This window comes from Pteropus vampyrus, unplaced genomic scaffold (genome assembly GCF_000151845.1).
Source record: "Pteropus vampyrus isolate Shadow unplaced genomic scaffold, Pvam_2.0 Scaffold303, whole genome shotgun sequence".
NCBI lineage: Eukaryota > Metazoa > Chordata > Mammalia > Chiroptera > Pteropodidae > Pteropus > Pteropus vampyrus.
Window position 1 is genome coordinate 660,434 of NW_011889084.1, and position 12,573 is coordinate 673,006.

The following is a 12,573-nucleotide window of genomic DNA, read 5'->3' on the forward strand; positions in this document are numbered from 1 at the left end:
GCACCAGCCCCCTCCATCCACCCTCCTCAGTCAGACCACACAACTCCCCCCTCGGCAATCCCAGCCAAGACCCCAAAATGCCAGCAGCCCCATATGATGTGCCCACGTTTCTCTGACCTTGTTTCCTACCCCAGGTAGGTCCAGCTGCACCAGCCACTCTGCTATTCTCAGGGCCCCTGGACTTTGCCCTTAACCATGAGCTCTCCTTCCAGGTGCCCTGGGGCTCCTTCTCTCCTTCAGGTCTCAACTCAAGTGCCGCCTTTTCAGTGAGGTGAGCCCTGGCCCTGGCCCTGGCCCTGGCCCCACAGGCAATCTCATCGCTCACTGCTCAGACACACCTACTTGCGGCTGGTTAATGCCATTTCCTCAACCAGAATTCAGTTGTGGGGTGGGGTCTTGTGTTTTGTTCGCTGCTCACAGTATGGTTGCTTACATGTGAGGTACTTGGGGGGCACAGAGAAGTATTTCATGGATCAAGGAAAGAAAGGGGCCTGAGGAATGTGCTTCCTGCTTTGGGTGAACTATCTCCCAGGAATCTTTGCCCAGAAGACAGGCTCCTGGCAGCTCCACGTGGTACTCCCGGCACTAGAGAACCACACACCGAAGGGTTGTTTCCAGCAGGAGCTTCTGAAACTCCCAGGCAGAGAAGCCAGCCCACCTCCGCCCCACAGCCTAGCTGCACAGCCCCTATGCTAACTGCTGACAGCACTTGATGTTTGACATAGAGGAGAAGCAACTGTCTAAGCAAAGCCCTGGTAGCTGGTCCTCATTGTGTCCCCAGCAGGGGAATGAGAGGGAGACCTGTGCCCACTGTGAAGGCCTACCCTACCCTGACACAGCTAGGCCAAGTGGTGCTCTTCCCAGCACATTCCAACCCACTATGCTATTTCCAGTTGGCTGGACAGGCAAAGACGCCCACATCCGGCCAAGTGTGGGATGGGCCAGCGGGTTGGGGAGGGCTGGCAGGAGCTGCTGCCTCGCCCCAATCTTAAGCCTCTCATGGGGGCACACAAGTGCATGGTGCTGGGAGGCAGCCTATGGCCCTCACTGCCTGCACCCATAGGTTGTTCTTCTAGTCTCTTCCCTGAAGCCTCAAGAAGCAGACCAATGACCCCAAGCTTCTCCCCACAGCTCTGCAGAAGGGCTGGCAGAATCTGTGGTCAGCAATTTCAAGTGCAAAAATAAGTCTTTATTCTCTTAAGTAGGGACTGGGCAATGGGGAGAGAAAAGAAAGGGAGGAACACAGAGCACATCTGTGACCTCAACTGCCCCTAGGATTTCTGCTAACACCAACCATCTGCTTACTGCAAACTGCCCCACAGCTCCCAAACACTCTCTGTGGGCCTGGCCTCGAGAACACCGGGAACACCTATGTTCTCCTAGGGCCTCCGCGTCACCAAGGAGTCCCCCTGGGAAGGACAGTCAGAACTCCTTTGGCTTCAGGGGATAAGGGGCTACAGGCTGTGGCTGAGTCTGGAAGGCTGCTAACACCACAGTCCCACACGGTGAAACCCAGGAACAGGTCTGATGAGTGTTACAGTTTGGGGAAGAGACACCGGGTCTTTCCCCAAGATCCCGGAGAAAGAGCCCACTCTTCGCGTCTTCCAGAACTGAGTGCTAAGTTAGTACATCTGAGCAGATAGAGGCTCCTACAGCCTCACCCCCTCCTTGGCCAAAGGTTTCTGTGAGCTGGACAGCTCACACCGAACCCTGAGAGAAAGCCCAGCCTTTTAAAGAATCAAAGGTCACACCACGAGAGGTAACCAGGGGACTCGGGTTAGTGGCTCCACTTGACCGAATAATATTTATGCTCTTGGCATCCATACACAAAAGGGAAGAAAAGAACAAGGAAAACCAAGGGCTGTAGGGAGAATGAACTGACCAGGCCCCTTCCCTGTTTCACTTTATACCTGATCAGAAAGGCTGGCTAATTGAAAATAAAGGTCTTCCTATTTTTGAGTTGTCGTCTTTAGGATATGACTCAGAGTAGCTGTTCGAACACCACAGCATCAGAATTAAAAAGAGAGTCCTACCATTTTGCATGTAGCTGTTTCTGCTCCACCCAGGAGCCCAGCAATGCCGTGTGCATCACCAACCACCTGACACGTGCTGAGGCTCTAAGCACTGGTTCCGGCTCTTGGGGTACACCTTACAGCCCTGCACCTGGGGGTCCCCTACTCAGTGAGTAGAAAAACAAATTGTATGGAACATAAAAAGCTAGAGAAAGCTGTAGGAAAAGGGACAAGTAGAGGAGGGTACAGGGATATGCATGTGGGAGGTGGAGAGGGCTTGGGACAAGCCTCAGAGAGGGACAACAGCAAGTGCTGGATTTGGGTGCGAAGGAAATGAATCATATCCGTGTAGCATCTCCACCATGTCAGCCATCCCCGGAGCCCTGGTCACACCACCTGGTACACACTGTGCACACTGCCCCAAGACTGGTGTCCCTCTACAAACAGTGTGGAGACCCTGAGCGCTGCCCCAGCAGTGCCCTAGAGGGCCAGCCACACACCCTAGAATCCCTGGAGAAAACGGCCTGTAAGCTCCCAGAGAACCCTGTAAATCCCCTGTGGCAAGAGGTAAGCCAGGAGCCGCACTGAAGTCTGTCTAGAGGAGAAAAAGAAAGGTTTGTGCCTGTTTGTAAAGTACAGTTTGAAGACATGACTAGCAGAGTAGGAGTTTGGGTCCTTAAAGGTTCCTACTAAGCTTGTAATTCTCTCTGTAGGGCAGTTAATGGTTTGGTCTGAAAACACTATAGAAAAATACTGCCGCCACCGCCCCCCCCCCCCGCCTCCCCCACCATGGGAGGCTTATCCAGCCCCTCACACAGCTATGGGCCAGAAGGGAGAGCCAAGCCCTGTCTGCGACACGAGATACAGAGCCCCAGTTCTAAAGCAATGACTGTGCACGAGTCTATACACTGGCCCAAAACGTGTTCTTACCTTTCACGTCTCAGGCGGAAATGTGCAAAAGCTTATTCCAGCACCCTCAGATCTCAGCATCTGAGAATGTCAGTTCCTAACCTTTGGCTAATAACAGAAACATCCTTTGGTCAGCCTTCTTCCTGCCCTAGGCCAGGGGCCTGCAAAGCCAGCCCTCAGGTCCCTTTAGTCCCACACACCGCTAAGCTTCCTACTAGCTGCAGTGGGACGCTGTACCTGATCCGAGAGGTCAAAGTCCAAAAGGCCCACCTTGACATTTCAAACAAATATAGGAACATTTTATGGAAATAGGGACTAAAACTCCCAGGATATTGGTGGAGGTGTCTGTGGACCCATCTCTGTTCTGGACAGGCAGAAGCACGAGGCAGCGAGGAGCAGATGTGGAGTCCCCTGCGCACCCACCATCACCCACCCGGCCAGGCCCTGGACAGCCTCCCAGGCCACACCATAGCCCTGGATTTTAATTAAAACACAAAATCTAGAATGACTCCTTTGTAAAGTCCTACCTCAATCTCCAATGTCACTAAGTCTCACAGCTTCCTGTCTCTCATTTCTGCTGAGAAAATCTTTCTCAGGGATGTGTCGGGAAGTCACCATCTGTGTTCTACGCTGCCTGATCAGTAATGGAAACTCGTCCTCCCTTTCTCAGCTCCAAGGCGCAGTGTATCCTACAGGAGAGGGAGCAGGCCAGGCCAGACCCTCAAGGCCAACACAGACCTGGTGGGATAAGGTCAGAGGGAAGGCCAAAGGTCAGAGGGAAGGCCAAAGGCCAGGGGGCTCTTGGGTGGTCACAGAGCCGTTGCTGTTGCCAGGCTGGGACAGGTACAGGGGAATACGCAACTGCCCCTGGATTCCTTGGGGTGGGCCCAGGACCAGGACTGGTCAGGGTGGGGTCTGGGAACGGAGTGCGGGGGGAGGGGTTCGCCTGGAGGAAATTTGATCCTGAGTGCTAACACAGCAGAACGCCTGAGTGAGAAGGAAGCTAAGTGCTGGGCAGTAGACCCTGGGAGCTGTTTTTGTCAAAAACTCTGATTCCTGTCCTTCTCCTTCATACTGATGCCCACGAGGGGGCACTGGCTGCCTCAAGCTCTGACTGCGGCTGGCCCAGGAGTCGGTAATCCAGGATCTCATCTCTGAAGCTTGCCAAGAGCAGTTCAAGCATAAGAAACCACAGTCCATTCTCTCTTCAGGAATGTAAAGTCTGTTTCTGGTTTGCTTTTTAATTCCAGGTTAGCCTAGCTGAGGCATGCCGTATTCCCATTCAGAGTAAGCCAACAGTTTCCAAGAGATTTCTGATACCAGCCAATCTAAGACCAGAGGACAGCAATTTTTTTATTGCAGAGAAAACGTCCATGTAATCACGTGGGAAAGAAAGACAGGGTAGAACTACGAGACCAAAAATCCCATTCTGGGTCAAGTTCTCCAGAGCAGGAGGACCAGAAACCAAAACTACCACTTGGTGAGGGCTGTTTAAGGCTTCCCTGATTTCCTCTAACCCCCAGAGGCCACCAAAATAAAAACAAAGAAAACACTAATTGCAACATACCTCACAACTTTCCCTCCTTTATAAAGGTACCTACACCTCCCAACGGCAAAGCCAGGGATCTGAGCAGAGAGCTCACAGAAAAGAAAACGGACTCTAACATGCGAAGACATGGATGACTGCATTCAGATAAAACTGTACTAAGATATGATGCTCTAACCATTACAGTGGTTAAAACCCAAAGGCTCACCAAGACCCTGTGTTGGCAGGCATCTCACATGTTGCTGGTGAGAGTGTAGACTGAGGAGGCACAATCTCCACAGACAGAAATGCATTTTACCTATGCGGCCTAACAATTCCACTTTTAAAAATTTATAATATAGACAGAAGGGCACACATGCAAAATAACACGTGCATATCACTGAGCAGTATGTCTCACAGCGGCAGAAGGTAGGACCAACTAAATGCCCAAGGGAGGGGAACAGGTAACTATGAATGAGAAAGTCCTTATTTACCAGTACGGTACAGGTAAACTGGGAGGGCAACAGGCTAACAGGATGCGCAGTGTGCTACTCCTTTGCGAAAGGGAGAAAGTGGGTCAGTGTTTGCCTGTGTGCACCTTAAATCCATCTGTGAGGGAGGACACATGACACATGGTTGCCATTAAAATGCATCCTGCACCAGAATGGGAACCTGGTGGGGGTTCAGCAGGAGAGAAACTCAACACTGATTTTCAGGCTCGATGGATATGTGATATTTTCAAAAGCTCAAGTTAAAATTAAAAAAAGAACAAAAACTACCAAAGTGTTTATAGGAATTATTACTGGGTATGGGATTATAGATGACTTTTATTTTCTTTACATTTTTCCACTATTTCCTAAATGTCTATAATGAACACATACTGTTGGTAAAATCGGGGAAAAAATTAACATTAAAAAAAAGGAAGGATCCTGGACAAACCACTGTCTCTGGGCTTAAATGACAGGTGGTATTACCGGCCACAGTTCTTAGATCAGGTCCATCGCCAGTGGGCAGAAGAGGGCGCTGGGATGGAGTGAAGCCCTGAGAAGGCCAGGAGGGAGCAATGAACTACATGCACTTACAAAAGAAAATATGGGACAGTAAGAGAGGGAGGGAAGGAGGAAGAGAAGGCAGAAAGAGGCGATGGGGCAAGAATGCACCAAAGAAGCCTGTGCCTGCGAGCTGACTGTCCAGCGACGTGCCTGGTGCTCTGTGGTCCCCTCGGCTGTAGGTGATGGCCCCCTGGGAACCAATAAGCCAGGTACAGGGCAGGAAAGGCAAAACTTGCAGGCAGGCTGTCACTTGGGTGCCCACCCTTCCCCCAAGCCTCCCACTACCCACTGTCCATCCCCCGCTGCAGACCCAGGTCCAGGTCGTGGTGGTCAGAGCCACAAGGACACTCTTTAAAAAGAAAATAAGTTCTTTGCCTTGTCCACATTTAAGAGTAGGGGCCGAGCCGCAACTATAATCAGAACAACTGTGAGGTTTCTGCTGTCTCCAACGCCTGCTGCCCTCATATACTGAGTGTCTCAGACTCCTGAGTCCTCCAGAACAGTGAGAAACATGGCAACCACAGCGCCACCTTCTGAGCCTCAGTTTCCTCATGGGTCCCAAAGTGGTGACAGTAACACCCACCTAATGAAGGTGGACCCAGAACTTGGCTGTGTCATGCTCAGTAAAATGTCACCTTGTATTTAAGGACTTAAAAACACTTTCAGGCTCTGACGTATAACTTCGGATTCATTTCCTGGTTTAAGAGAAATCTGGAGGTGACCATCTCAGCTGGGCACACACCACTTAGCGAAGGGGCTGGTACTTCCTGTCCTCTCACGCCCCATCTCAGTGGCACAAGAGGAGAACAGCACCCAGCAGAGGAGGTCTCAACTTCAGATTCCGCTCAGGCAATAAGGCCTAAGATTAGGAAGTGCACAAAGCACGTGCCACCCACCCATCTTACCTGTCATAAGCTTCTTTGAGGTCCCTGGCCAACTTGCACTTGGGTAGGATGTGATGGAATGGGGACTGAGGACCATCATTTGCTACAAGAATTGCAACACAAAAGGATTTAGAGCCTCCAAAGCAAGGAAACGTGCATAGGTTAGAATAGAAAATATCTTCAAAAACAAGTTTAAAAAAAATTTTAAGTAACTTTAAACCAATATTCCCCACTACTTTTTATAAAATTTTTACATCCAGTTGAATTAAAATTAGACTTAGGCTGATTTGTTCAACCATCTTTACATAAATTATTTGTATTTAAACTCTACCACTGGCCCCACCTAACCCTGTAGTCACAGGCATCACAGGAACAAAATATTTCACTGGCTTCTCCCGAAGGCGCCTACCTCAGATCACCGGAGCCATCTTCTGTCTCGGTAACCACATATTTCCATGCCTCGCCCCACTCTTTCCTCCACACATTTACACTAATGTAATTTTTTTTATGACTAAAAGTCTTTTATTAATCCTTTCTTATAAATGTTTAACAAAAAATATATGCACTAAGTTGAATTTTTTTAAATTTCTTGTGATAAAAGTCATAGGCTCTAAAGAAATCATTTTAAAAAATAAGACTTCTAGATTGTTATTAATTAGTACATAACTGGCCAAGATAGAAATATATTATACATTTTGATAGCAAATTGTCAAACATGAAAAGTAAATCTTTACTGAAAATGCACCTGAGTGGGATAGTTCATGCATAGTGATCACTACTTCTACTTATTGCTAAAATTAGACTGGGTTCACCTTCAAATGTGTCCTAGTTTTGTTTTGTTACAGAGGTGCTGACCCGAGAAGATGGAGGTGGAGATTGTTACCAGTAGGTGTCTCTCTGCGCTTTGAAATGTTCGTGGTATGCCAAAACCACATGGCAACCAATCAGTAAAAGTTGTTTTTAAATAATTTACCAGCTGATAACACCACTAGGTCTTCCTTCAACTTAGCTGAAAGCGAAGAACTGGAAAGCAGTCACTTTGCCAGCTCACTATTCCCGCTGGCCCCTATGCATGTCCTTCACCCCAGGGAAGCGTGTCCAGCAGCACCAGGGCCGGCAGGCAGTGCCTAACCTGCACGGAGCCATCCTGCAGCGCTTGTCAGGGAGGAGGGCGTTTCAGGCTAGGAAGTCGATTTTAACACATCAGGTGAGGAAAGTGGGACTATGCCGCCAGGGAGTCTCCTTTTGCACCCAGTGCATGCTCAGCCCAGGATGAAGATCATGGGACAGCTGAGTGCCTCAGTTTCCACATCTGCAAAACCGGATCGCGGTCCTGCCCGGAAATGCTGCCTGCACTGCAGTGCTGCCGCACTCACCATCAGCCACAGCAGACACCTCATCCTGCAGCGCCAGGATCAGCTTGGCCTCCCGCGTGAGGTACTGGCAGCGACGCTCCTCGTGCTGCAGCACAGTAGCGATGCGCCGGGAAAGGTTGTGTAGGCAGTTGATCACCGAGGGGTCTGCATTGGCCTGTGGGAGAGGCACAGGTGACTCAAATGCAGCATTCACGCACAGCAAAACCTCAAACCATAAAAGCAGCATTCTCCTCTCCTTTTCCCCAGGCCCCTCTCCCAGTGCCACTACTGTCCCCAGCTTCCTGTGTCCCCTCTAGGGCCCACCCACAGAAATGCCACTCTGCACAGCATCCTATCTTGTGGATGGTTGCCTGAAAGGCGGCACAGAGATGGCTCTGCAGGGTCCCCTAGTGTGGGGGGTGGGGAACCAGGCATTTCTAACAAGAAGAGAAAATCTCCCACATCACAGAGCACCATGCCAGGGCCACCCAGGAAGGCAGGGCACAAATCAGGCATCTACTCTGGGCCAGGCAGGGGCAGCCCTATGGCGCAGCAAAATGTACAAATCCCTCCACCCACCTGCTGTATGACCCTGGATCACAGGCTCCCATCTGAAAAAAGACAACAGTGGCACCTCTCTCACTAATTAGACATGTCAAGTGCTCAGAACAGAGCCTACTCAGAGGCAAAAACCATGGTGCTGTTTGTGGTCACCAGTGTACTGCTGACTATTGGTGGACAGGACTGGCTATGTGAGAATTCAGTCACACAGCTCCAATTATAACAAGGGCACACAGTATAATAAACAGAAGCACTAGCTAGCTAATTGTTCACGGAACGCTCTTTGCAGCAGAAATGACCCTGGCAAACAGAAGAATCCAGAAGGCTCCAGGCCACTTCCTTCCACCTGAGCTCCCTCCACACCCCTGTGTCAATTCTGGAAACTATCAGGGGCCGCAGTCGGCCAGGCCAAGGGTGGAGCAGGTGGCTCTGGGGTCTGTGAAGATACTCCACAGAACAGATAACTGGCCAAACATGACTCAGTGCTTCAGGAGGCCAACAGGGTGGCTGAGTCATTCTGTAAGGTAGAGGTGGGGGAAAGAAGAGGACGAGTGGTGGCACAGATTAGATCCTCTGGTGCCGCCTCCCTCTCCTGTTTATCTGGCAGGCAGGGGCCCTGCCTACAGAGTGTTCACAGCAACTCTGGGCCAAAACCTGGGCTAGACTCAGTAAACACCTTCACCACCTGGAGCTGGGGAGATTTTCTAAACTCCCAGCAGATCTCATGTTCACAAACAGAACTTACACCGGGCAGCATACCTGTGCTGGGGAAAGAACTGAAGGTTGCTCCCATGCCATGCCCACCACCAGGCAGCAGCCCTTCATGTATAGGGGAACCCTACAGTTCCGTAATCTTGCAGGGGACACTGTTGTCCCTCAACAGTGTCCCCTGCAAGATTACGGAACTGTAGGGTCTGAGATATAGAGTATATACAATTGTCTCAAAACAAAATACATTTTTAGAAGAATCTGTGTAAAAATACTCCCACAACAAAAAAGAGGTAAGAAAATGATCCTGGGCACATGGTTATCCCCCAAAGTAATCAAGTCCCACTTGAGAACCCATCCCTCTGCTAGAGGTCCCACTGGCTGGGGCACAACAGTGTTGTAAATCAGATGCCCAGGGCCTGTTCGTTCCACGTTCCTAGATGTGCCAGGTGGTGCTTGCCCAGGCAGGGCCTGACGACCAGCACTGACGGAGTGTGCCAGGGAGTCCTGTTTGGCTGCACAGGCATCGCTCAAGGTGTCTGCAGAGCCCAAGACTGTGTGTGGCCACACTGAGAAAGCTACCACCTAGCATGTGCCAGCCCTGAGTGGGAGCTCTTAGAAATGCCACACTTTTCCCATATGTGATGGGAGGCAGCATCAAATTTAGGGCATCGCCTATGAGTCTTTCTTACCCCCAAAACACGTACCTAAATGTAATCATGCCTTCAGAGCTAAAGGCCAGTTTGCAGGAAATACAGGGACAGAGAGCAAGTCTGACTGCACAATAAGATGAGTCTAAACATGGAACATTTGATGGAACAAAGGGAGGGGAGAGTCCTAGACTGGCGAGACCTAGAGACGGAATATCACATGCTTATGTGGGTTGGGTTTTCATCCTGGCTCAGACGGGCCAACTGAAAAGAATGTGGCAATTGGGGAAAGTTTCCATGGATCACATACTAGTTGATAACAACTTATGAAAATTTTATCAGGTGTGAAAAGGGTATCCTGGTATAAAATAAATGTCCACATCTTTATAGACATGTCTTCTGAAGTATATAGGAGTGAACAAACATGAGGTCTGGGACTTGTCCTGAAATATGTGAGCAGCAAGGTGGGGAGGGTAGGGAGATGGCGCCAGCATGCAAGGCCAACTGTTGTGGGATCTCAGAGATAGGCGTAGGTTTCTAAAACTATTGTCACTAGTTTGGGTTTTGTTTAAAAATTTTCAAAGTAAAAAAAAGTATACATTTTCATATGACTACTGAAAAGAAAATACAAACTTGTCCACCCTAAAATACCAACTCTTTACATTATTTAAAATTCCTCCCATTCTTCAACATTATGGCCTATGCTATCTGAAGTCCTATACTACCTTGTTTCCTACTGCTTTTACCTGGCAGTAATCTATACTCCTCCAGGTTCTAGTATCATCCCCATTTCTCATCTTTAATGGCCAAAGAACAAGCCACTGTATAATAATCACCACCTTGTCTAATCATTCCCCAACTACTGGTTACCAGGATTATGTCCAGCCTAGTTATTATTATAAAAGTCTTTACCCAGTTTAAAAATGTTTGTTTTGTTGACTGCTATGTCCAAGGGTGTCATATGTTCCGCTATCACAGGCTGCCCAGAGAGGAGGGCCTGCCTGCAACATCTGGGGTGGGGCTGTGGCTGCTTCTCACCACCCATCCCACACGGACTATCAGTATTGACAGGTGGACAGCATTCGTCATGGTTTTTGTTTGCTTGTTTTTTTACTTGAGTTCTCTTTGTGGATGTATTATGAAATTTTATAAGTAATACAAGGACACTGTGAAAATGCAAACACTACGAAAGTGTATATATAAAGTAGGAAGTAAGAATCTCTTCTTGGAACCTCATGTCCCAGGGACAGTCACCACTAACAAATCATTTTATTCTAACTTGTAGTTCCTTATTTATCAACAAGGTATGCCAGTTTTAAAAATTAAGCTCGACTCTAAAGGAGCTTTTCTCTAGAAATTTGATTATGAACCATTCACAGTAAGACCTGTGGTCCCCACACCAAAGAAGCCACAATGAAAAAAACACCTTGAGACTTAGAATGGCATCTAATAGTACAGGTTTCCTTTCTTCTCAGTCTCATTTCCATCACTCTGAGGTTTTCAGAGCACACACTGTTCCTTGTCACTAAAACCCAGTCACTTTCTCACTCATATTTCTGCATAAAAGCCATCACTGAGATCACATGACCAGCCAGAAAGAACTACTGGGTTCTTTGGTGAAAATGAAGTTGAGATATTTCAGAGGAACGCCATTATTTAACATATATTCCAAAGTCTCTTCAAAATATAAGCCAGACCTTACCTAGGAAAGCTATTTATATTTTGACAGCTTTATTGAAAAGGAATTTCCTGTAACTAATGAAAACACAACTTTGGTCAGTGCTGGGAACTGCTTTAAGAACAATTAGGCTTAATTATTTAAAAAATGAAAAATAACGAATGTTGGTGAGGAAATGTAAAATAACTGGAACCCTTGCTGGTGGAATGTGAAATGATGCAGCCACTCTGGAAAACAGTCTGGCAGTGTATTAAATGGTTCGATGCAGAGCTATCACATAACCCAGCATTCTACTCCTAGGTATATACCCAAAGGGAATGAAAACATGTGTTCACACAAAAATTTGTACACAAATGCCCTTAATATCATTGTTCATAATAGCCAGAAGGTGAAAACAACCCAAATGTTCATCAACAGATGAATGGATAAACAGTGTGATCTAACCATCCAATGGAATACAATTTGGCCATAAAAATACAGTACTGATACACATTGCAGTAAGGAATAATCTCAAAATCACTATGCTCAGTGAAAGAAGCCAGACACCAAAGGTCACATGCTGTAGGATCCCATTTATATGAAAAGTGCAGGACAGGTAAATCCACAGAGACAGAAAGACTGGTGGTTTCCAGCAGCTGTGGGAAAAGAGACAGGGAAGTAACTGGTCTCCTTTTACAGCAATGAAAACATTCTGGAACTAGATAGTGGTAATGATTATACAACAGTGTTACTAGATTCCACCAAACTGTGCACTTTAAAATGGTTAAAATGGTAAATTTTATATGTATTAAAAAAAAAAAAAAAAGCAGGAAACAATGAGTGTAGACCAGCGCCATGCCCACAGCAGTCTGAGCTCTGAGTCAATGACAGTCACTGGAAATGAGCTGCTGCTACTCCCCCCGACCCTCCTCCCTAATCTGCCCATGCTCGTCAGCCATTTATGCGAACACTCACCCTCAGTGCGAATACCACATTAAAAAGAATCATGGTGGGAGCTTCCCTCTTCGGGGATGGGTCTGTTTTAGAGACCTGTAAAAGAGGCATAATTATAATGAATGAGAGCCACTGCTTCTGAAGAAGAGCTGTTTAGAGTGATTCTACTTTAGGCGTGGGAAGTTTCCAGAATATAGCAGAATCAGAGAAAAAGAGATTCCCAGGGTCTTGGAGAAGCAATCGGTGCCTCTGCACAGACAAGTGGTGGCTGCATGGACAGGTGAATCACTGCTGAAATAAGAGTAG

At 47.9% G+C, this 12,573-nt stretch overlaps 1 protein-coding gene across 1 annotated transcript in view; it reads right to left on the bottom strand.

The window, feature by feature from the left end:
* NPRL3 (NPR3 like, GATOR1 complex subunit) overlaps positions 1-12,573 on the bottom strand; it is a 38,446-nt gene that overhangs the window by 10,716 nt on the left and 15,157 nt on the right. The window contains exons 4-7 of the mRNA XM_023521465.1: positions 12,289-12,363; positions 7,759-7,912; positions 6,404-6,485; positions 5,439-5,688 (exon numbers count right to left, since the gene is read on the bottom strand). Of these exons, the coding sequence (XP_023377233.1) occupies positions 5,439-5,688; positions 6,404-6,485; positions 7,759-7,912; positions 12,289-12,363 (561 nt within the window). The remainder of the gene's footprint in view (positions 1-5,438; positions 5,689-6,403; positions 6,486-7,758; positions 7,913-12,288; positions 12,364-12,573) is intronic.